The 22,619-nt window shown below is 67.2% G+C and overlaps 3 protein-coding genes across 5 annotated transcripts; all 3 read left to right on the top strand.

Annotated features, from left to right (window-relative positions):
* The first annotated feature begins 621 nt into the window (after positions 1–621).
* ENTPD2 (ectonucleoside triphosphate diphosphohydrolase 2) lies at positions 622–6,064 on the top strand. 2 transcript variants are annotated; one of them, XM_086684573.1, is made up of 9 exons: positions 622–823; positions 2,093–2,210; positions 2,730–2,880; positions 3,064–3,223; positions 3,304–3,531; positions 3,996–4,250; positions 4,329–4,448; positions 5,277–5,411; positions 5,486–6,064. In XM_086684573.1, the coding sequence occupies exons 1-9, from the start codon at positions 707–709 to the stop codon at positions 5,687–5,689; spliced, it is 1,488 nt and encodes a 495-aa protein (XP_086540699.1). In that variant the 5' UTR covers positions 622–706; the 3' UTR covers positions 5,690–6,064. The 2 variants fall into 2 exon arrangements, with proteins under 2 accessions (XP_086540699.1, XP_086540698.1); XM_086684572.1 differs by having other exon boundaries at positions 3,996–4,448.
* A 1,548-nt stretch (positions 6,065–7,612) lies between these two features.
* On the top strand, positions 7,613–13,551 carry NPDC1 (neural proliferation, differentiation and control 1). Of its 2 annotated transcripts, XR_015243247.1 has the most exons (10): positions 7,613–7,946; positions 10,590–10,736; positions 11,842–11,976; positions 12,068–12,241; positions 12,327–12,393; positions 12,470–12,554; positions 12,653–12,732; positions 12,961–13,057; positions 13,148–13,419; positions 13,456–13,551. XR_015243247.1 is itself a non-coding variant. In XM_086684574.1 (9 exons), the coding sequence occupies exons 1-9, from the start codon at positions 7,835–7,837 to the stop codon at positions 13,214–13,216; spliced, it is 966 nt and encodes a 321-aa protein (XP_086540700.1). In that variant the 5' UTR covers positions 7,613–7,834; the 3' UTR covers positions 13,217–13,551. The 2 variants fall into 2 exon arrangements, 1 of the variants encoding a protein (XP_086540700.1); XM_086684574.1 differs by having other exon boundaries at positions 13,148–13,551.
* Positions 13,552–18,935: 5,384 nt separating this feature from the next.
* Positions 18,936–22,588, top strand: FUT7 (fucosyltransferase 7). Its single transcript, XM_086684571.1, has 2 exons — positions 18,936–19,068; positions 19,176–22,588. The coding sequence occupies exons 1-2, from the start codon at positions 19,063–19,065 to the stop codon at positions 20,190–20,192; spliced, it is 1,023 nt and encodes a 340-aa protein (XP_086540697.1). The 5' UTR covers positions 18,936–19,062; the 3' UTR covers positions 20,193–22,588.
* The last annotated feature ends 31 nt before the right edge of the window (positions 22,589–22,619 follow it).

Here is a 22,619-nt window from a genome sequence, read left to right as displayed (position 1 = left end):
AGGCCCAGACTGGGTCACTCTGATGTCCCCAGGGCCTGACTGTACATTTGCAGCTACCTGCCGTGTGGCCTACAGCTGGGTCAGCACCACTGGCTGGCTGGCCCTTGATTTCATGGAGAGTACGGCAGGACCCCAGCCAGGACCGGTGCAGCTCCTGTCGCTAGTGGTGGCTCCTTCCGTCAGGATCGGGCCGGAGAAAAGCTGGCCACTCCGGCAGCCTGGCCCTCTGAACGAGGCTGCCTGAGAGCCAGCCCAGCCCACCCTTCCAGGCCAGGCCTCCTGCCTAGACTCTCCTGGAGAGGGCTGGGGTTTCTCTAGGTCCTGCCCAGGGGAGGTGGGGGGAATCCCCCAGTGCCCACAGGCCGACCCTGGTAGCCAGCACGAGGGGTCAGGGGGACGCGGCAGAGGGGACGAGTGTCGGAACTGGGCGGACAGGAAGCAGGAGGTGCTCGATAGCCGCGACCGGGGGCGCTGGGAGGGGCGGCGCGGGTGATTCAGCCGACACTTCTCCCACCTGCGCTCGCGGGGCGGGCGGGCGGTGGGCGGGGCGGCCAGTCAGTGGGCGGTCCTGGTCCGCCAGTGGGCGTGGCCAGCCGTGGCCTCTGTCCGCGCCCCGCCCTGGGCGCCTACCCCCGGGCCCCGGGCCCCCGGCCTCCAGCTCCCTGCCGCCCCTTCGACAACGCCTGGTGCGCCCGCGCGCCCGCCCATGGCTGGGAAGGTGCTGTCGCTGCTGCCGCCGTTGCTGCTGGCCGCGGCGGGCCTCGCCGGGCTCCTACTGCTGTGCGTCCCCACTCGAGACATCTGGGAGCTGCCCGCCCTCAAGGTGCACGCTCGGGCATCCGGCGCAGTCCGCGGAGTTGCGGGCCCCGGCTGGGAGGCTTGGACCCGAGCAGGGCCAGGCTGCGCTCCCGCGGCAGCCGGGGACCCCCACCCGCGCTGCGCTGCGCTCCTGGCCGGGCGGGGGGTGGAGTCCCGGGAACTCCCCGCTCGCGGTGCCCGTCGCGTACGTAGCCTGTCAGGGACGCGGCCGAGAAGCTGTCTCTCCGCTCCCCAGATGCAGCCCCAGGACGCCCCAGGCTGCGGCTGGACCCGCCGCCCCCAGCCCTGTGCTGCGCCCCAGGGATGCATACCCTCAGGGTTCAGTCAGATGGGGTGCGGCGGGCGTCAGAGCCTAGGGACCCCTCCCCACCCACCCGGTGGCCCTGACAGTGCGGGGTCTGCCCTTGAGGGGCGCCCGGTGGGAGGACAGGCCCGGCTGGTCCTAGAGGCGTTGGGGTGGGCTAGGCCAGATCTGCTCCCGCCAGGCTCCTGCAGTCCTGCCGGCTCCCTTGACCCTTTATTGGACTGGTAGGAAGAGAGCTTTGCTGGGGGCATGTGGGTGCTCCAAGCCAAGCCCCAGCAGCCCAGGATGGGAGGTCGCAGGAGTGGGCGCTCTGCAGCCAAGGGCCACAGCTTGGGGGCTGCTGAGGCTGGGCGGCGGTTAGCCCGCTGATGCTGCTGTTCCCGGGTTGGGGAATAGGCCTGGAGAGGCCCCTTTCCCCTGCTCAAGAGGGCACGGGCTCCAGTGGGGTTCTCAGTGCTGGGAGCCTGGCCCTTGGAACTGCAAGGAAGGCCCACGTGGCCCCTCTCAGCTCTGCAGGACCCAGCTCAGAGGTGCTGGCCTTGAGGCTCAGGGAGGGGGTGAGGCATGCTTCCACATCCTGAGGCTGGGCTGAGGTCAGAGAGGTAGGGACACAGACGTGGAGAAAGCGTGGGTGCAGGTGTTCCTGCAACTGGGTTTCTCTACTGCAACCTGGGGACCTCACGTCCCTAGGGCGTTTCCGAGGGTGGTCCCGGGACTTTTCTGACACTGACACAACCCTTCAGCTTGCCCCTGCCAGGAAAGTTCCTGCAGTCAGAGGAGAAAAGGCTCCTGGCTGTCTACCCCTGCCCCCATTCTCTCCCCTACCAAGCCGTGTCTCTGTGGTCCCTGCCGCCTGAACCCCAGTACTTCATTCTGGAGGTTCCAACCTTGCCACAGGGTGGGGGTGGGGGGAGACCCGGGGAGCCAAGGGGCGTGGCCTCAGGTCCCCACCCTCACCCCCATTCCCAGTACGGCATTGTCCTGGACGCGGGCTCTTCGCACACGTCCATGTTCATCTACAAGTGGCCTGCAGACAAGGAGAATGACACAGGCATCGTGGGCCAGCACAGCTCCTGTAATGTACGCGGTAAGGCCCCCTGCGCCTGGACACCCGCTCCACTCACTGTAGGGCCTCAGGCGCCCTCTCTGGCCTTAGCCTCTGAAGCCAGGCGCCTTGGCTCGATGCCACTGGGGCCTGCTCCAGGAAGGAGCTGCAGGAGCCTCCAAAAGAGGCTGGGACCTTGGGCCTGGGAGAGGCTACAGGCAGTTCATTCTAGAAAGTAAGCCTCAGGCAGTGACTGGGAGGTTTGGGCTTTGCCTGACCCAAGACTGGCACACCCAGGCAGGCCCCTTGGGAGGCTAGGCCAGATTGACAATGCCTAGTGCTTTATCCTGGCACCTGGGCCCACACCCATGGGCGGGCAGCAGCCTTAGAGACTGGGTGGCCCAAAGGCAGGTAGGCCCTTTTGTCTCTGAGGGCTTAAACTGGGAAGGTATGTCCAAGCTGCCACCGGGCTTGGGAGCCCAAGGTCCCCAGCCCTCCTGGCCCATGGCTCTTCCAGGGGCTGGCTGTCAGGCTTGGGCCCATCTCCCTGTCCGCCTCCAGGAGGGGGCATCTCCAGCTACGCAGACGACCCTTCCAGGGCTGGCCAGAGTCTCGTTGAATGCCTGGACCAGGCGCTTCAGGAGGTGCCCAAGGAGAGCCATGTGCACACGCCCCTCTACCTGGGAGCCACAGCAGGCATGCGCCTGCTCAAGTGAGTGTGCCCTTGACCTTCCTGGTCTCCACAAGAGCCTCAGCATAGGGTGGGCCCCACACACCCTCAGCAGCAGCCCTGAGCGGGGACCCACGCTGCCGACCGGCCACACACGGTGCACCCCAGCAGCAGGATCTTGGCTCCCTGGCGAGGATGGCCCTCAGAGTCCTCCCTGTGTTACAGCCTGACCAGTCCCGAGGCCTCGGCCAATGTGCTCGCGGCTGTGACCCGGACGCTGACCCGGTATCCCTTCGATTTCCGTGGTGCCCACATCCTCTCGGGCCAGGACGAGGGGGTGTTCGGTTGGGTGACGGCCAACTACCTGCTGGAGAACTTCATCAAGGTGGGCCCGATGGTCAGCCCAGCGAGCCAGGGGGCGTGGCACCCACCCACCAGCTGACCCCCACCCTCCGCTCCCCACAGTATGGCTGGGTGGGCCGGTGGTTCCGGCCAAGGAAGGGGACGCTGGGGGCCATGGACCTGGGGGGCGCCTCCACACAGATCACCTTCGAGATGGCCAGCCCAGCCGAGGATCCAGCCAATGAGGTCCGGCTGCGGCTCTATGGCCAGCACTACTGCGTCTACACCCACAGCTTCCTCTGCTATGGCCGTGACCAGGTCCTCCGGAGGCTGCTGGCTGGTGCACTCCAGGTGCCCCACCACCCCTGGCCCGCCTGCACCGCTGTGCCCTCCTGGAGGGAGGGGGGTGAGAAGAGATGGGAGCTGAGGGTTCAGAGCAGAGCCTGGACCGAGGAGGGCTCCTCCGGCAACAGGAACCAAAGCTGGGTTGTAATCAGCTGGCAGGATAGATGCGGAGGGATCCTTCCTGGGGAAAAGCCAAGTGGTGGTGGGGTGGGGGGTGGGGGGGTCTGGTGAGTGCCTGACTGGGGGAAAGGGGGGCCAGGGCCAGGTCTCCAAAGGCCTGGATTTTGTCCAGCAGATAAAGGGAAGCCATAGATTGCTCCTGAGTGCAGAAAGCGATGTTGCCCAAGCGGGACTTACGAGAGAGTCAACAGGCAGGCCCTCTGGGGAGACTTTCCAAAGGCCCTGGGCAAGGGGTAGCGGGCAGACTCTGGAGGAAGAGTGATGCCTATCACAGCCCTACATTCCCCTAGACCCACGGCTTCCACCCTTGCTGGCCGAGGGGCTATTCTACCCAAGTGCTGCTTCAGGACGTGTATGAGTCTCCGTGTACCGCGGCCCAGCGGCCCCAGACCTTCAACAGCAGCACCCGGGTCAGCCTGGCAGGGAGCAGCGACCCTGCCCTCTGCCGTGGCCTCATCTTAGGACTCTTCAATTTCTCCTCCTGCCGCTTCTCCCGATGTTCCTTTAATGGCATCTTCCAGCCCCCAGTGGCCGGGAACTTCATGGTGAGTCCCGGGGGTGGGAGTGGGGGCGGGTGCCCTGTGGCGTGTGGGGCTCATGGGGAGACCGTACCCCCCTTGCAGGCCTTCTCTGCTTTCTTCTACACCGTGGACTTCCTAAGGTCTGTGATGGGGCTTCCCGTGGCAACCCTGCAGCAGCTGGAGACAGCCGTAGTCACCGTCTGCAACCAGACGTGGAGTCAGGTGAGGCCTACTCCCGCCTTCCCCGGGGTCACACAGGAGGCCCCGGTCAGCTGGCATCCTGCCTCCCTGAGGCCCGACCCTAGAACCGAGATCTGGAGGACAGAGCGAATAGCAAAGGCCCCGTGGCAGCAGGGCGCACAGAGGGAGATGGGGTGGGGACCGGTTGCAGCGGGAAGGACCGGCGGAGTTTAGGGGTGGGGAAGCCAGACTTTGAAGACGACACCCAGGCTTCTGGGGCCTGCCACCGGTTAGACGCTGTTACCAAGTAAAGGAAGACGGAAGCGCTTACTCAGGCGGAGTGTCAGGTGTCTGCCAGACCCCGGGAGAAACACAGTGTCTGTGGGCTCTGGTGGTGACCGAGGCCCCGTCCTGTCTTCTCTGGGTCTAGTCGCGGGCAGACTTAGGGGGCGCGGGGAAGCGGGGGACAAAAGGCCAGCCCGAGGTCCATGCGGAGGGCCTGGAGCTTCTCCTGTTGCCCTGACCACGGGCTAAGGTCGCTGCCAGCCTGCTGCGCCCTGGGTGGTCATCCCTGCTGTGCCCCCCGGGGGCCCACCTCCAAGGCAGGGGTGTCCACTGCCATCCATCCACAAATCACACTGTCCTTCCTGGAGGGCACAGTCCTGCCCTGGGGGCGGGGGGAGGAGGTGGCCCGGGGGGGGGGGGGGGAGGAGGTGGCCCGGGGGGGGGGGGAGGAGGTGGCCCCTCTGGCCCCTCACTGCCCGTGCGTGTGTGTTGGGGGAGGGGTGCGGCACGCCGCCGGCCACCGCTCCTCGTGGGCCGGGACCTCCAGGTGGCGGCCGGCCCGACAGTCTCGCCCGCGCGTCCCAGCTGCAGGCTAAGGCTCCAGGGCAGCGGGCCCGCCTGCCCGACTACTGCGCGGGGGCCATGTTCGTGCAGCAGCTGCTGAGCCGCGGCTACGGCTTCGACGAGCGCGCCTTCGGAGGGGTGACCTTCCAGAGCAAGGTAGGAGCTGGCGGGGGTGGGGGTGGGGGACCCCCGGGCCGCGCGGAGGCTGAGGCCGTGCCCCTCGCCCGCAGGCCGGGGACACCGCGGTCGGCTGGGCGCTCGGCTACATGCTCAACCTGACCAACCTGATCCCCGCCGAGCCGCCGGAGCTGCGCAAGGGCACAGACTTCAGGTCCTGGGTCGCGCTTCTCCTGCTCTTCGCCGCCATGCTTCTGGCCGCCGTGATCCTGCTGCTGCGCCAGGCGCGCTCGGCCGGGGCGTCGAGCGCCATCTAGCGGCGGGCCTGGTCCCGGCTCCCCGTCCCACCCGTGACGCCTCCGCCCCCAACGCTGCTCCGGCCGAGACTGGGGGCCGGGCCCACGGGGGACCGGGGTGGGCGAAGGGAGCCACCTCCGGCCCCTGCCTGCCTGCTGCAGCCTTCTCCAGCCTCCAAGGTCTCCTGCTCCTCCCCGCGCCCCCCCCCCCCCACTTCCTGGGGGTGGGGGATTCAGACCTCCCCGGAGCCCTGGGCGGGTGACTTCAGGACTGGGTGTCTAGGGACCCCCACCCCGCCCTCGGGAGTCTGGGTCTGCATCGGGGCGGTCAGAGCCCACAGGCTGGGAACGCAGCGCTTCCTTGTGACAATTTTGTAATAAAAGCTTCTTCCTAGAGCAGCGGAATGTTCCTAGGGTGGGGCCTCCTTGCTGCTGCCTGCCCTCCCTCCCTCCCCACAGCTATGTTGGCCAGGAAGGCCCGCTGCTGGTCCCCAGGGTGGCCCCGGGCTCCTTCTCCTTCCTTCTTCTCTGGGCCCGGACTGGAGCGGTGAGGGAACCCTGGTTCCCTGGTCCCCTGCTCCCAGTGTGTGGCCTGGAGTAGCTGTGGGGTGGCCGAGCCAACACAGACCCCGTGTCCCCTGAGTCTTCTCCGGCCAGCAGTGCCCTTGCGGCACCTCCAGATCTGCATCAGTGACCCAAGCAAGATTGGAGCTGGGCCCTGGCCTGGAATTGGCCTGGGGGTGGGGGTGAGGGCGGGGAGCGTGGAGGTGGTGGAAATAGTGGGCAAGGCAGCTGTCTGGCTGCAGTCAGTGCTGGAAGAGTGAGGGGGGGGTGGACAGACCCTCGGCAGGGCAGGAAGCGGTGTTGGGGGCTGTTGTGATCAGGACCAGGAGGGCCGTGGGGCCCATTGCTCAGAGAGACGAATCCCGTGAAGAGGCTGGGCTGTAAAGCCCAGGGGCCACCACACTGGGACGCGGCTCCCTTCCTGCCTGGGTGTGGTCTTCCGCACCCCCAAGAAGCACCAGGTGCCCCCACCTGCCGCTCCTGCAACCTCCTCCCCCAAACACTGTTGCACTGTTTGTTAATTTATTTTTTTAATTTTTCCCCAGCATGGGAAGGCCTGGTCTTGCCTGTGTCTCCCTGCCCCCAACCTTTCTAGAAAGTGAGTGCAGACACCATTTCTGTCTGGTCATTGCCCTGAGGGCAGCGCTTGCTCTGGGGTTTTGAGCCATTTCACGAGCCCGAGGGCAGCCAGCCCTACCTTTGGGATTGTGACACAAAGGGCTGAGAAGACGCATCGGGTGTGGAGGCTCACCCCTGTTCTCTCGGCAAGGTGAGCCGGAGGGAGGTTTCCAGGTAGCAGGGGTGGCTGTGCTCTCTGGAGGCAACCGGTGCGCTGTAAGGGTGTGCATCCATAGGTGCGTGCTGCCGTGAGGCCTCGGGGAGCTAAGGGCTGTCACCTAGGGACCGTGGACAGCTCCCAGCCGCTCCAGGTCGCTCTTGCCCCCTGGCGGCCTCACTGAGAGCAGCCGCCCCATTCCCCCGAGCGGTCACCAGCACCCGCCTGGTTCTGCGAGTGTCTGCTGCTGTCCGTGTGTCCCTGAGGGCCCAGGTGCGGACGCACCTGTCCACCCGTGTGCGCCTGGTGTCCCTGTGTTCCTGGGGCTCGCGCCTCCAGGCCCAAGGCAGGTGCCCCCCTCGAGCGGGGCGGAGGTTGGGTGGGAATTGACGACAGAGAGGGGACCCGAGGGAAGTGTGTCCCGCGGAAGCCCACCCCAGGCCTAGCCGGGTTTGTGGAGGACACAGAAGGCCCCCGGCTGCAGAGGCCACAGAAGTCGGGGCGCCCCGAGGCCCCGAGCGAGGAGGTGGAATCGGAACTAGAGGAAGGGGGAGGGGGCGCAACCTGGAGGCGCCGGCCCGCCCCCGCAGGTGGAGCGCGCAGGCGCACTCCCCGAGCACCTCCCGCCGCCGCGCCTGGATCCCGGATCCTTTGCCGCAGCGTCAGCGCCGCCGCCGCCGCCTCTTTTCCGCCTCCTTTCCTCCTCCGTCTCCGCCTCCGCTCCCTCCTCCTGCTCCGGCTCCTCCGCCTCCCGGACGCGGCGCCCGCAGCCCGCGCCGAGCCCCGGGCCGCGCGGTGCCATGCTGCCCCGGCGGCGGCGCTGAAGGATGGCGACGCCGGTCCCTCCGCCCTCCCCGCGACACCTGCGGCTGCTGCGGCTGCTGCTCTCCGGCCTCGTCCTCGGCGCGGCCCTGCGCGGTGCCTCCGCCGGCCGCCCGGGTGAGCCAGCGCGTCCAGCGCAGGCCGCGGGGGCGCCCGGGGGCCGGGGAGCGCTCGGCTGCGCGGCGCCGCCGCCCTCGCCCGGCCGCAGGCCCCGCCTCGCCCGGGATGGGTAAACAGGCTGGGCCCGGAGGGCGCGGCGCCCTAGGGGCCGCCGAAGGGCTCCCCCAGATGGCCCTTCTCCTGGGTTCCTGGCGGCGAACCCGAAGTTCACGCGCGTCTGGCCTTTGTCTCTGGATCCGTGGGCTTGTTCTGTGTGCGTGTGTGTGTGTGTGTCTGTGTGTGCCTGTGTCTGAGGAGGGTTCCCTCCGGGTGGGCCCGCCGCTGGGAGTCTGCCCTGTGCGCGCCTGTGTGTGTGCGCTTCTCGGCCTCCGCGTGTCCGGGCCTGGCTCCGGGTGCCTGCCGGCCTTGCTGCTGGTGTCCGTCCTGGGGACTGCCTGTCCCCGTGCGTCGGGTGGCAGTGGGGACGAACCTTACCTTGCTGCGGTGGGGGAGTCTGAGTTGTCCCAGGCTTAGGGGCTTGTTCTGGCCTCAGTGGGGCAGGAGGGCTACCAGTCTGGAGCTTCCTCCCTCACCTCCTGCCCTGGAGGGCCCCCTGATGCGCTAGGGGCTGAAGGGCACCCCCCAAGGTACGCTCCGCAGAGCCTGAGGAGCCCAGCGTCCTGGGAGATGGGCAGTGAGGCTCCAGGTCCGAAGGTCTGCGGGAACCCAGGATCCAAAATGCACCCCCACTGCAGGGCTGAACTGGGAGACTGTGCTCACACATTTATTCGCTTCTCCTGGGAGAAGCACAGGAGAGGTGCTATTCTTAGCCCATTTTACAGGTGAGAAAACAGGTACAAAGAAGTTAAGTGACTGGTAGGTGGTACAGCTGGGGTGCCAACCTGGGCCGTGTGGTTCTTGTGGGAGGCCTCCAGAGGCCTCTTGGGCATAGCACCCCTGGACAGGGGGCTGGGGCACGGCTGGCCAGGGATCGTGAAGGCTGCCTGCTGAGAAGCTGACACTGGACCACGAAGGGTGGGGCCTCCCGAGGAAGTGCAGCCTCTTGTGCTGAGCCCCTGGGGTGGGCAGTTTCTGTCCCGGCTGCTGATCAGCCTTATGCTCTCACAGATGTGGTGCCAGCCAGCCTCCAGCTGCCGCTGTTCCTGGGACCTCATCCTGCACCCGAGGCAGGACTGGGGACTGTCCCTGGGGCCTCGTCCTGCACCCGAGGCGGGGGGGACTTTCCCAGGATTAGCGAGGCAGCAGCCATGTCTTTCTAGGCTGGAGGACTGGGAGTGGAGGGAGGCCTCTGCAACCCAGACCCTGGCACCAGCTTTGCGCTTTGGGCCTCTACCCCTGGTCTAGTGCACTCTGGGTTCTCAGCACCAGGAGCAGGGACTGTCTGGCTTCCTGGGCCCCCAGCTGGTGGGTGGGGTCCAGACTGATGGGCTGACACAGGCTTAACATTTAACTAGCCCACGCCCCAGGCCGGCTTTCTGATACCGGTGCCTGCTGACCGGAGGTAGTGCAGGACGGGGTCCCCGGGATGGGAGTCTGCCTGCTTGCCGCAAGGACTGCTGGGACTTCCTGCCTCCAGACAGGAGGCTGGGAGTATCAGGTTACCAAGGAAACCAAGTCAGGCCAGCCAAGGTCTGGAGAAGGACAGGGCCGGGGAGTCCCTGATCCCTCACATACCTTAGGCTCTGATGGTCCTCCTGCAGTATGTGTGTGTGTGTGGGGGGGGGGGGGCTAGGTAGAGAGGAGTAGTCCTAGTCCTCCAGAGATGCCCCATCCCAGCCTCCCCAACCAGAATTGATGGGCCCGCTGGGTATCTTCCGGGGTCCTCTGGCTCTGCTGCTCATACCTGGGGCCAGCGTCCCAGGCCTTGGGAGATTCCCTCGTTTCGAGGCAACTCTCCTGCATCTGAGAAGGGAAACGGGCGTGGAGGCCTACTAGCTGCGTATACAGGACTCCCCGGTCCCTGGCAGCGTGGCTGCAAGAGTGACCCTGGCCTGGCTTCCGTATTTCAAGCAAGTCAGATTTGCTGACCCTATTCTAGAGCTCCCCAACCCAGCAGCTTCTCTGTGCTCTGGTGACAGGCCAGAGGTCAGACGCTGGAGGAAGGGCTGTCTTCCCTTGTTCTGGGCTGTCTTCCGGCTCTGCTCTGGGGCTGGGGGATGGCATGCTGGGACTTGCAGCACAGTCCTAGCGTGGTGGGAGAGGTGGGCGGCCAGCATCCTACGCTGTCCCTGTCAGAGACGGACCTGGGCCCCCCCTTCCGGGGCTCCCAGTCTGGATGGAAGGTCCAGGGCTTGTTCAGGGCACGTTGCAACTGCAGGCAGGACCCAGAGGGCCGCACGGCCCTGGCCAGGAGCGCTGTTGCTGTGCAGCCAGTGAGGGAGGGCTTCCTTACAGGGCTGGCTCAGGCCTCCCAAGTGGACTCTGGGGAGTGGGTGGGGCAGGGAAGTTCCAGTAAAATGTTGGGACTGCTTGTCTTCCTGGTCCTGGTTTCTGGCTGTTAGGAGGAAGGGCCTGCCCAGAACAATGGCCGGAGCCAGGCCAATGGGTCAGCTCAGTGAGGGAGGAGTGGCCAGGGCGGTACTGTTTCTGTGCAGGGGCTGAGCCAAGCAGGGCGGTGACCCGGCTCTGCTTCCTTCCTAGATGCCGCTGTCTGTCCTGGGAGCCTGGACTGCGCCCTGAAGAGGCGGGCACGGTGCCCCCCGGGCGCACACGTCTGTGGGCCCTGCCTTCAGCCCTTCCAGGAAGATCAGGAAGGGCTCTGTGTACCCAGGATGCGCCGGCCTGCGGGTATGGGAGAGAAGGATGTCCTCCCCCCTCCCCTGTCCTGACACATTCGCCACTCAACCTCGGCTCCTAGGTCCCTTGAGCTTTGTCAGGTGCCGGAGACTCTTCTGTCTCCGAGTAGCCTGGTGATCTTTCCAGATAGCACCAGCCCAGAGCCTGGCAGTGTGCCGAGGCCTGGGGCAGTTAGCCCCTACCGGGACAAAGGGTGTGTGGTGTGAAATGCTGGGGTGACTCCAGGAGAGAAGCAGGTTAGAGCTCCCCAAGTCGTACCCCCTGGGCTGCCCCGGCTCCTCGCCCAGGGTGACCTCTTCCTCCGTGGCTCACTCACCCTGCGCAATCCATGTGGCTTACCGACCGATCTGAGCCCCGGATGTCTGGACAGCCAGCCAGATGCCGAGTGACTTCAGGTGTGAAGGGGATTACAGAGGGATGCCGGGGGAGCTGAAGTCTGGTGGGGCAGGAGGACCTTCCCGGCTGTAGGGGAGGCAGGGGAATGAGATGTACAGGCTTGCTTCTAGAAGGTGGCAGGCGTCCTGCTCTTTCGATGCTGTGCAGAGTGTCGGCCTGGAGCCTCTGTCTGAGCTGTGGAGCCCACGGCAGGGACGGGGAGGAGGAGCCGAGACACCAGCCCCACTCAGAGAGCTGCCCTCGGTTCCTACTGATGACCTGGGGAGGGGGGGGGAACAGGATGGGGCCTCTCCCCTCTTCTTGAGGAGCCACTGCCTGTCTTGGTAGAGAAGGGGTGGAGTGATGCATGGGTAACAGGCAGGGCGAGGAGCTCCCTGCCCTTCTCCTCCTAGCCTCTGCACATTCCCCTAACTCCTCCGCTCCCTTGCCCCCACCCCCACTTCCCTGGGAGAGCTGCCGCTCCTGTGGACTGCCTTCGGCTGTCACCATGGCAACTCAGGATGGCCGGGGCTGGCAAGCTGGTACCCGGTCCTCTGGCCACCACCGGCCCCTGGGAGGAGCCTGGAGGGAGAAGGAGGCCTAGGCCTGGAGTCTGCTTCCCGGACCGGCCTCACCTTCTCCGGAGGGCCGCCTGCAGCTGGCGTTGCCAGGGATGGGCTAGGAGCCTCTCCATCTGATGGCCCCTCCCCCACCCCCCCAGGGGAGAACCTGCCCAGGCCGAGACTGGAAGACGAGATTGACTTCCTGGCCCAGGAGCTGGCCCGGCAGGAGCCCCGGCACTCCAGGCTCACGGCCCAGCCCCAGCTTGAAGGCGGACAGCAGCACCTGGAGCCCGGTGAGCCCCAGCCGGTCCCCCTGCGTCTCCCCACCACTTTTGACCCCAGGCTGGTCCTGTGCTCTAACCGTACCCTGCCTTCTGTCTGCAGCAGCCACCCTGGGGCTCTCAGAGCGTCGCCAGGGCCCCAACCTGGGCCTCCCCTCCACTCGGGGAGCCCCGGCACCCACGGTCCACACATCCTTGGGCTCCCCTGTGTCGTCTGGGCCGGTGCACATGTCTCCCTTGGAGCCCCGGGGCGGGCGCGGTGATGGCCTCGCCCTCGGTAGGTCTGCGGGTCTGTAGGTCTCGGTGGGCCGGACGCAGGGTCCCGCCCAGAAGGCCGTCCTCACCGCGCCCCCTCCCCGCAGTGCTCGTCGTGGCGTGCTCGGTAGCCGGCGCGGCTGCTCTTGCCGTGGCCGCTCTCTGCTGGTGCAGGTGAGCGCAGGGCGGGCCGGGCGGACTGGGGACCGCGGGCGGCGACCCCGCGGGTCTCAGGCTCCACTCCCCGCAGGCTGCAGCGAGACCTCCGCCTGACTCAGAAGGCCGACTACGCGTCCCCGCAGGCGCCGTGCTCCCCAGCGACGCCCGGGATCTCGGTGCGTGGCCCCGCCCCGCCGCCCCACTGCCCCGGCCCGCCCGGCCCGCCCGGCCCCTCCCCGCCGCGGCCTGACCTCCCTGCCCTCCCCCTGCACAGCCGGGCGACCAGAGGCTAGCGCACAGCGCCGAGATGTACCACTACCAGCACCAGAGGCAGCAGATGCGGTGCCTGGAGCGGTGAGAGGCCCCACCCGGTCCGCCGGTCCCCATGCCAGCCAACCTACCCGGCCAGGCCCTGCCGGCTGCGGCTCGCCCACCCTCCTCCCCCCGTCCCCCCCCCCAGCCCTCCAGCCCACCGCCCCTGCCCTTGGGCTCTGGGGCCAGACGCTCCGAGGCCCCCCTTGCAGCCCGGGCCGCTGGCGCTGGAGGGTGTGGGAGGACCGAGCTGTCCTGCCCCCCACCCAGGCATAAAGAGCCGCCCAAGGAACTGGAGTCGTTGTCGTCCGACGAGGAGAACGAAGACGGCGACTTCACGGTGTACGAATGCCCCGGCCTGGCCCCCGTAAGTGCTGGGGCCGGGGGTGTGGGGGGGTATTTACTGCCTCCTGGGCCGCTCCCCCGTGCACCCCGAGCCTGACACTGGCCTTCACAGACCGGAGAAATGGAGGTCCGGAACCCGCTGTTCGATCAATCGTCGCTGGCCGTGCCCCTGCCGCAGTGACCCGAAGGCTGCCGCCCACCGGCTCCCGGACCGCACGGCCCACGGGTGGGGAGGGGCAGGGCTTGGAGTTTCCCCCTACAGAGACCGTGTTGAAGGTGGGCTTGCTTGTGGCTGGGCCAGGGCACCAGGGCGGGAACCCCTCATTGAGCAGACTCAGCCCCGTCCTGCCAGGGACCACGTTCCCCTTGCACCTGCCCTCTGGAGTGGGAACCGCAAACGAGGGGATGGGGCGAAACGAGGGGATGGGGCGAAATGAGGGGATGGGGCGAACCGCCTAAAGACCAGGCGCGGATGAGGCATCCTGGAGACCAAACCATTAAAATACGTTTCAAACCCACCATCTTGGCGTGTGCTGGAGACCGGCCTCCGTCCCACCATCTGGGGCTGCGGAGGATGGGGGTGCAGTGGGGACCTGGGGCTCCTCCCACGCTCCGAGGGTGGGGGAGGGGCATCTCTGCCCCCTGCTGGGGAAGAGAGGCTTTATTTTTCCACCAACACGGAGGACCACCCTTGTCCAGTTTCCCCTGTGGGCCTCACCCCTACTGAAACTTCTCTCTCAAGTTGGGGAGGGAGGGGTGAAATGTGGGGCCAGGCGGGTCTGGAGTTGGTACCGCCCCCTAAAAGAGCCCATTCCGTGTATGCTAAAAAGGGCAGGGGAGCGGGGGAAGTGGGCGCCCACGCACACCTGGCAGTGGGCACCCGAATGCCATTCTGCAGTTGCCCACCTGGGCCAGAAGGCGGGGAAGAAGCAGGCGCTGAGTGTGGGTTTGTTACAGGGACCACAGAGACACCTGGGCCCCTGCAGCACGTGGGCACGGCAGGCAGAGGGACCTGAGGCCTGCGGGCTGCACGCAGACCAGGGTGGAGCAGGTGAGGGGGGAGCGGTGGCCGGGGCCCTGAGTGTCAGGAACTGGGTCTTGGCCCACACCAGCCACCCACCCGGGAGCAAGGATGCCGGTGGAGGGGAAGAGTGACCTTCGGGTGAAGGTTCAGAGCGGGGGTGAGGGGGACCGCGCTGTGTCATCAGAGGTGTGGAGGGGTCTCAGGGAACAGGAGGGCCTACTGCAGACGCGGACGGGGTGCAGGGATTGGACCCGTCTGCCCCACTGAGGCTGGGGGCCGGGGGGGAGAGGGTTGGGTTCAAGAGAGGAATCTGAATTTCTTTTTTAATGTTTACTCGTGTATTTTGAGAGAGAGAGAGAGAGAGAGAGCGAGCGGAGGAAGGGCAGAGAGGGAGAGAGAGAATCCCCAGCAGGCTCCGTGCCGTCAGCTCAGAGCCAAACGTGGGGCCCAACTCACGAACCGTGAGGTCCTGACCTGAGTCAAAGTCAAGTTGAGCCACCCAGGCACCCTGAGAATTCTGAACTTCAGGGGCGACCCCGAGAGAGGGAGACAGCCGGGTTCCTGAGGAGAGACCGGTGGGCTGGGCTGGGGCAAATGAGGTTGCCCCTGCTTGGAGCACACGGCCTGTCCTAAAAACGTCTGTCTCTGGGGCTAGTGCCCACAAGGCTGGGAAGTCCTTTCTCCCCACCCTGGCTCCTGGGCTGTGGCCTTGGGCTGGCCCGCAGCTGGGAGCCTCAGTTTGCCTTCTGTGCACTGGTGTGGGAGATGGAAGGAGGCAGGTGCAGGGAGCTGGGAACCTGTGTGGGTGAGGGCAGGGTGACGATCGCATGTCCACTGTTGCTTACTCTGTGCCTTCAGGGGAGATAGCCACGGAGGGAAAGGTGTGGAGGGTCCCAGCCTCTCTCAGGAAGGCCCAGGCGGTCTGCATGGCTGGCTGGCTCCTACATACTGAGGGCCAGGAGGTTCCCCTTGAGCTCTGGGGTCAGGCCCGGTGTCAGGACCCTTGCCTTTCCCGCTTCCTGTGGCCTGACCTGGGCAGGAGTGGCCACCAGGGCTTTCCTAGCTTCTGTCCCCAGCGTCCTCGCTGCCTGCTCCCCAGGGCCTCAGACAGGAGGGTCCTTCTTCCTGGGCAGCTGCAGTGAGACAGGAACCGGTATGTCTGGGCCAGGGAAGCAAGGGCAGGGGCTGGGGTCCTCCAGGCAGTCGGGTCTCCCTTGGCATAGGCCCGAAGCGGCTCAGCAGCCCGCTCCCTACCTGGTTCAGGCCTTCCATTGGCCTCAGGCGACCTCAGGCAGGGCCAGTCCCTGCTTTTGCCTAGACTCCAGCCACCCTTTTCCCCCACAGGCCCAGGATACAGTGGGCTGCCCTGGGGTGGGGGCTCAGGGCCCAGGAAAGCTCTGTCTCCACAGGGGCTTTGGAGACCCCAATCCTGGGCGAGGGGCCCGTTACCTTCCTCCATGCCACCTGTAGCCTCGTATCCCCGCCACTGTTCCTGTTGCCGTCCCAGGGCCCCTGACCACGAACAACCTTCTTGGCACAAGAGGCTGATCCCATCTCTGCCCTCTGGCCCGACCCTGTGCAGAGCCCTCCTGCTTTAGCTCTCTACCAACCTTCCCCAGCTTGACGTTCTCCTTGAGCATAGGTGACGAAAGGTGACATTCTCACAGCCCAGCAGAGACTCCGAGGTGACACCCATCTGTTGGGAGATACCCCCACCTCTGCCGGACCCTTACCCTGCAAGAGTGTAAGATCACATTTGGCACAGGACGTGGGGTGGTCCCTTAGCCAAGACCCTATGAAGTGGGCGCTTGCTATGTGCAGACCCCAGGAGGTGACGCCTTCCTCCTGCAGTTCAGACACACTTCCCTGTCCCCCTGGGTGGCTGGCTGGGCTGGTTCCGAATCCCAGTCCCCCAGCTGGACCCCCACCCCGGGTTTCGTGCGGAACAGAAAGAGACGAGGCAAACTCAGTGCGTGGGCATCTGGCGCTGGTCTTGGATGAGGAAGTGAACGTGCTCCCGGCCTGGGCGGGAAGGGAAGGGGTAGGAGACGAGGCGCTGTGCTGCTGGCCTGGACCTGTGTGCCTGTGGCTGGTCCACGTGGCCTCTGCAGCTCGAGATCAGAGTTCTCTCCCGCGGCAACCGGCTCCCGGCACAGCCCTCGTGCTGCACCCCCGGCCTGGGGGCTCCTTGGCTACCTGCCACTCTCTGCACCCGCCTTCCAAAGGCTTCCCTGAACCCCCCAGCATCATCTTGCCCTTGACAATGAAGTGTGTGCTGCCCTTGCTCCCTCCCCTGCGGGAGCAGGTGGCTTTGGAGCACGGCCACCAGGGGGCCTTCTGGGCACAGGCATAGACTCTGCCCTGCTCAGGATGACCCTTGGCCGGCAGGCAGCTAGGCTGTGGCCCCCCCCCCTTCCCTGAGGCAGCCCCCCAGGCTGGAGCTAACGCTGGTCCAGCCCTCCACCGCCCTAGGTGCTGCTGCCTGGCCGCTGTCTGCGAGGGGGAGGTGGCCAGTGGCCCGCCCTCCGTCTGGGGCAGGGCCCCCCACCCCCCCATCTGTGGTTCCTTCAGTGGGTGCCCACAAGGAGGCCGGCCCCGAAGCAGCCCCGAGGGCTCGGCCGGGGGAACCACAGTACGCTCCTGCTCCCAAGATGCTCACGGGCTGCAGAGATGGAGTTGGGTGCCCGCCTGCGTCCCAGAGAGTCACAGGGCCTGGGGTGAGGCGGCAGGATGAGGCCCCCGCTTTCCCTTTGACTCACGCTTTCTCACCTTCTTGACTTTCCCCTGAGAGCGTCTCATTCTGACCTGTTTCTAGGCCAAACCTCAGGGCCCCATTTCCCAGCTAGCAGGTTTTCATGACAGGGGGCCGCCAACCCGAGCTGGCAGGTGTGTGACCGGGGAGCAGTGGACCTGCGGCGGAGGGCAGGGGGGGTCCTTTCAATCCACCCGGAGAGGCAGCGGGCTGTGGGTGTGGGTGAGGCCTGTGGTGAGCGCCTTGGCCAGCCTGGCCGCGCAAACAGGAAGGGCACGGGTGCCAGCAGCCAGAAGCCAGGTCCTAGCTGGCTGCCGTGGGATCGGCCCCTGCCCACCTGTCCCCCTGCCCACCTGCTGGGTGCCTGCCGCAAGGAGAGGTGGGCTGAGGCCGGGGTGCGGCTGCTCTGTGGTACCCCCGTCAGCGAAGAGATGCCAGGGTGGGGCCAAAGGCTCAGCGCCCCCCGGGGCATCCCCCCTAAGCGTCGGGGGGTGGGGGTGGGGGTGGGGGGGCGCTCCGGGCAGGCCCCGGTGACCACCGGCAGGGAGTCGGGCCTGGCTGCGGCACCCACACCACGGGCTGCCAGACGGTTGCCGCCAGACCCCATAGCCTCCCTCCCCTCCTTCCACGTTGCGCAAAGCCCCACAGCAGCTCGGAGGTTATGCAGCGGCAGGGGAGCCCCACAGATGCCACACCGCCCCCTCTCCTGCACCGGCCCCTGTCTCCTCCGTGGATCCCACGCCAGCTCCCGGCTCCACCCTGGCAGCAGTCTGGTCCTCACCGGGGGCCAGGAGAGGCCAGCAGCTTCAGGTGCCACAAAGTGAAAAAGGATGGGGACAGCGGGCTCTGCGAGGTCCCCAGAATGGGGTGGGGCAGCAGACCCAGCCCACAGTTCCTGTGTGCCCTTCCTTCCACAACAGCCGTCCCGCAGATTCAAGAGCGGGACCGGCCTGAGGCCTCCGGAAGCCGAGCGCGAGGGCCAGTCCTTGCGCCGGTGCGTTGGGGACCACGTGAGGGTCCAGCCAGGGTGAAGGAGGCAGGTGGGCGCTGGCTGAGCTGAGCGTGGGGAGGGGGCCAGAGCTCAGGGGGGGCCGACCTTGCTGGTTTGCCGTGTCTCCCGCTCAGGGGAACTGGAGAAGAAGGGGAAGGAACTTGACCTCCAGGCCTGGGCCCCCAGAGCTGGCCGGAGGGCAGCGGTGGGGGTGGAGAAGGCCGCTGGACTTCTGCCTTCCTTTTCCTGGAGCAGGCGCCGGCCCCCTACCTGCCAGCGTCAGGGACACAGCGACTCCTTCCCTTTCCACCCTGGAAAGCCCCCTCCCTGTCCCCACCCCCATCCTGGGCTGTGGGGCCCGGAGGAAGAGGCCTGGAGCCCCCAAGGGCAGGCCCCTGCCCATACTCCAGGCCGGCCGGGACCCTGGGACTTCCGTGGACATGTGTCCTTGGGTGAGGAAAGAAGGCACCTGGCCCTGCAGCCCACCCTGGGGCCGGGCCCAGGCTGGCGCCTGCCCTTCCTAGGCACGTGCTGTGGCCTGGCCTGGACGCTCCCGGGACCCCGGGGCGGTCCCCCTCCCTGGGAACCTGGGTCCTGTGGCGAGGCAGGCGTGCTAGAGGCGGCAGGGGTGAGGAGGGGCGGGGCAGCGCCGTGAGAAGGTGTGGCCGAAGGCTCAGGCTCCTGGCAGGGCGCCGAGCACAGCAGGTCTTTGTGGGGGTCTGGGAGTGGCAGAGCGGGCAGGCGTTGGGCAGGGGAAGTGGGTGATGCTACCGCAGGAGGGGCCTCCCAGGGAAGTGCGCCCTGCTTTCCGGGCCTGGGTGGTGGGCAGTGACTGGGTCCTTGCCAGCGGGGCGCTCTTCTGGGAAGGGGGCCCCCCCATCGGCCCGGGACGGCCCCTCCCCTGCTGGCCCCAGGCCCCTTCAGCAGGGGAGCGGGGCCTGGTGTGGGCTCTGGATGGCGCCCCTCCTAGAACCACCTAGCCCCCCTCCCCCACAGCCAGAGGCTCGGAGGAGAAAGCCAGCGGGCGGGCGGGTGAACCAGGATGGTGGCTGTTACCAAAGGTCACCCCCAGGGCGGGGGCCGGGGCGGAGCGGGAGCAGGAAGATACCCTGGTTTCTGTCATCTTGGGCAGATGAAAGGAGATCGCTTCCAGGTGGGGCCGGGCGCGGGGGCGCAGCTGTGATTTCAGGGCGCCTCTGCCTAGCGGCTGCTGTGATTTGAGATCCTCGGGCGGCTGCAACCGGGCGCTGTGGATGAGCCATGCTGGTGAGTGCGTGGTCCCCCGGGAGACCTGGGCCGGGAGGAAGGGGCCCGCGGGGCGCGCCGGGAAGACAGCCGCTCTCCCCCCCCCCCCCCCCGCGTGTCCCCTGTAGGATGCGGCCCCACTCAGAGGCGTCGGGCATCTGGGGACGCTGGCCGGAGCCGCCCTGCTCTCCACCCTGTGGCTCCTGTGGCAGCTCGGGTGGGCCCCCGCGAGGGTCCCCGCGGCGCCGCCCACGCTCACCGTCCTCGTCTGGCACTGGCCCTTCGCCGACCAGCCCCCGGAGCTGTCCAGCGACACCTGCGTCCGTTACGGGGTGTCCCGCTGCCGCCTGAGCACCAACCGCAGCCTGCTGGCCAGCGCGGACGTCGTGGTGTTTCACCACCGCGAGCTGCAGAGCCGGCGGGCCCGCCTGCCCCTGGCCGAGCGGCCGCGGGGGCAGCCCTGGGTGTGGGCCTCCATGGAGTCGCCCAGCCACACCCGCGGCCTCGGGCGCCTGGGCGGCATCTTCAATTGGGTGCTTAGCTACCGGCGGGACTCGGACATCTTCGTGCCCTACGGCCGGCTGGAGCCTCACGCGGGGCCCGCCCCGCCGCTGCCGGCCAAGAGCGGGACGGCAGCCTGGGTGGTCAGCAACCTCCAGGAGCGGCAGCGGCGCGTGCAGCTGTACCGGCAGCTGGCGCCCCACCTGCGGGTGGACGTGTTCGGCCGCGCCAGCGGGCGGCCGCTCTGTGCCAGCTGCCTGCTGCCCACCGTGGCCCCGTACCTCTTCTACCTGGCTTTCGAGAACTCGCAGCACCGAGACTACATCACCGAGAAGTTCTGGCGCAACGCTCTGGCCGCCGGCACCGTCCCCGTGGTGCTGGGGCCCCCGAGGGCCACCTACGAGGCCTTCGCGCCCGCCGACGCCTTCGTGCACGTGGACGACTTCGGCACGGTCCGAGAGCTGGCCTCGTTCCTGGTGGGCATGAACGAGAGCCGCTATCGGCGCTACTTTGCCTGGCGGGACCGGCTCCGCGTGCGGCTGTTTGGGGACTGGCGAGAGCGCTTCTGTGCCGTCTGCACCCACTACCCCCGCCTGCCGCGAGACCAGGTCTACCGGGACCTCAAGGGCTGGTTCCAGGCCTGAGCCCTGGCTGCAGGAGGAGGCAGAGGGGGGCGGCCGGGCGCTGCCGGTGTGGGTGGAAGGCTGGCTGTTGAAATCAAACCACCGGGCATCCGGCCCTGATGCACAGCCGTCAGGGGAACATGGAGGCTGGGGTCAGAGGCTAGAAAGCAGGGGTGTGGGAGGAGGGGGACGATCTGGGCAGGCTGTCTGGAGGAGGCTGGTGAGCGCTGGGGCGAGCGTTTGGCGGTGAAGGTTGACAGCAGGGAGTTAGTGGGGGTGCGTGTTGCTAGTTGATCACAGACACAGGCTCCCATGACCTCTGAGGACCTCCCTCCCCACCTTGGTGACATGCCGGGCGAATCGAGGCTGTGCCAGACACGGTGGTGGGGAGGCGGAGAAGGCCAGAGGCAGGGCGCTGGGCCTGGGGGGCATGCCCTCCTGCAGTCTGTGGGGGGAAAGCCCGCGCCCCCCCGACCTCCTCTGTAACGGACCGCTGGCCCGGGTCGTGCGGGCACATCCCCCTTGCCCTCCACGGTGCCGGAGCCCCGGTGTGCAGACCTGTGCCAGGCCTGGGGACACCACACAAGCACACCAGTTCGCTGGCCTCTCCCACCCGCGGCCCACTCGTAAAGGGAGGACGAGAATGGCATGTGCTGACTCTTTGTCTCTCTGCCCCCACCCCCCGCCGTTTCACCCCTGCCACACAGGCCTCCTTGTCCTGAAGGAATCGGCCCGCTCCTCCTCAAGGCCTCTGAGCTCCCTGTGCTTGAGAGACCCTCCCCCACACTGCTCTGCCCGCGCCTCCCAGCTTGCCTTAGCCACCGCCAGATGAACAGCATGGCATTGGAGAGCCTTCCCTGACCGAGGCGGGTGGAGGGTAGGGGTGCCGAAATCTGAAACCTGGCTCGGGGGGGGGGGGCGGTCAGAGATACCCCGTCTTAAAGATGCTGGGATTTCATTTTCAGGCTGCAGAGGCGTCTGGGGTGTGGCAGGGCTTGGTCTGTGATACCGGGTTCTCTCTGACAGGTGGTTGGTGGCCGCAAGGGCAGAGGTGGGTACTGACAATGGGGCGGTCAGGGCAGCCCCCGTGGCAGGCTGCGTGTGGGGGAAGGAGCGGAGAAGCTGGTGGTGCTGACGGGGGCCTCCAACAGGCTGAGCCCCTGGGGCAGGGGACAGGATTCGTCCCTGCCCCAGGTGGGGTTGGATGGCATGTGGAGGCAGGAAGCTGCCCTCCCCCTGGCAGTGGCTTATGGGAAAGGCCTGCCAGTGACTTCCTGCCCTGACCTAGCAGGGAAAAGGAAGCGTCCTCAGGATGTACGGTGGGGTGGGTGGGGGACCGTGCCCCCCACCCACCCACCCCACTGTAAAGAAGGAGCTGGGAAGGGGCAGGTAGCTGTGGTTCCCCCCAAAGCCTGCCATTCAGCTTAGGGTGCACCCTCTATGCGAACCACAGACACTGGCCATCTCCCGGCCTGGGCCTCCCGTTGGCAAGTGGGGAGACTGAGGCTGGGGAGGAGCCACCCGAGCCACCCACAGAGGTTCCCTGCCCCCTGCTGGCCTCTGCTGGCCTCCACGGAAGCGGCAGCCTCACCCCACCAGGCATCAAACTGCCTCTGCGGAAATCACTCCATTCCAAATTGTGTGTGTGGAGGCCTGGCTCGCTCTGCTCTCCCAAACAGGAAAACGAGCCCCTTACAGTGGGGGCGGCCTCTGTCTCCTCAAGCACCCTGCCCGCCCCACCTGCCGGGAGCCAGAGAGCTGCAGCACCACACCCCCGGCCCAGCCAGGCCCATCCTGACACTTGGTCAGCAAGTGGCTCCTTCACAAGGGACCACGGGACGAAGTTCTTCCAGCGGTGGGACAGCGCACCTGCAGCGCTTCTCACGAGAGCCGCCCCCCCCCCACCCCGCCTTAAGAGGCGCGGGTGGGGAAGCACCTGGTGGGGCCCGGAACGTTGCTTCTGGACGATCTGAAGGCAGACGTTGCCCGCCCTGCACAGGTGGGATCTCCAGCCAGTGCTGAGCTTTCCCCTCCCCACGTGCGGGTGGCCACACCCTTCCAGCCTGGCAGTGACCCTGGCAGTGACCCTGGGGACCGAGACCTGGCTCTGACGTCCAGGTGAAATCCCTGCCTGCAGCACTTGAACGCGGGCGGGTGGAGGTGGTGACCCCCTCCCCTAGCATCCCTTCAGGGCGCCCTGGGGGCCAGTGACCGCCTTGGGGCGCCTCTGCGGGAGCGCGAAGATCCCAACGGGGGCTGCTGTGCGCGGGCCCGATGCCCCCAGGAGAAAAGCGCCCCGGAGGGGCGGGATGAGTCGGTTTAGACGGCGGCTCTGGGGCACGTCACTTCAACGCCTGGCGAGATGGGGGCGACCAAGGAGGCCGCCCGCGGCGGGGCAGAGCTCCAGGAACCCGCGCGGATCGCGGCGGCGGGCGCAGCGCAGCGCGG

Source organism: Puma concolor, chromosome D4, assembly GCF_028749965.1.
Source record: "Puma concolor isolate L17-30 chromosome D4, mPumCon1.1.hap2, whole genome shotgun sequence".
NCBI classification, from domain to species: Eukaryota; Metazoa; Chordata; class Mammalia; order Carnivora; family Felidae; genus Puma; species Puma concolor.
The sequence above is the reverse complement of the archived record's forward strand: the minus strand, read 5'-3'. Positions and strand labels throughout refer to the sequence as shown.

What these genes read in the sequence shown, in the direction of transcription:
- ENTPD2 (XM_086684572.1), top strand. Translation starts at nt 707, where the DNA reads ATGGCTGGGAAGGTGCTGTCGCTGCTGCCGCCGTTGCTGCTGGCCGCG. An exon ending in GCAGGCATGCGCCTGCTCAA is followed by an intron (nt 2,881 to 3,063) that starts GTGAGTGTGCCC and finishes CCTGTGTTACAG; the next exon opens with CCTGACCAGTCCCGAGGCCT. An exon ending in GCAACCAGACGTGGAGTCAG is followed by an intron (nt 4,449 to 5,276) that starts GTGAGGCCTACT and finishes CGCGCGTCCCAG; the next exon opens with CTGCAGGCTAAGGCTCCAGG.
- NPDC1 (XM_086684574.1), top strand. Translation starts at nt 7,835, where the DNA reads ATGGCGACGCCGGTCCCTCCGCCCTCCCCGCGACACCTGCGGCTGCTG. An exon ending in CAGGATGCGCCGGCCTGCGG is followed by an intron (nt 10,737 to 11,841) that starts GTATGGGAGAGA and finishes CCACCCCCCCAG; the next exon opens with GGGAGAACCTGCCCAGGCCG. An exon ending in CAGCGACGCCCGGGATCTCG is followed by an intron (nt 12,555 to 12,652) that starts GTGCGTGGCCCC and finishes CCCCCTGCACAG; the next exon opens with CCGGGCGACCAGAGGCTAGC.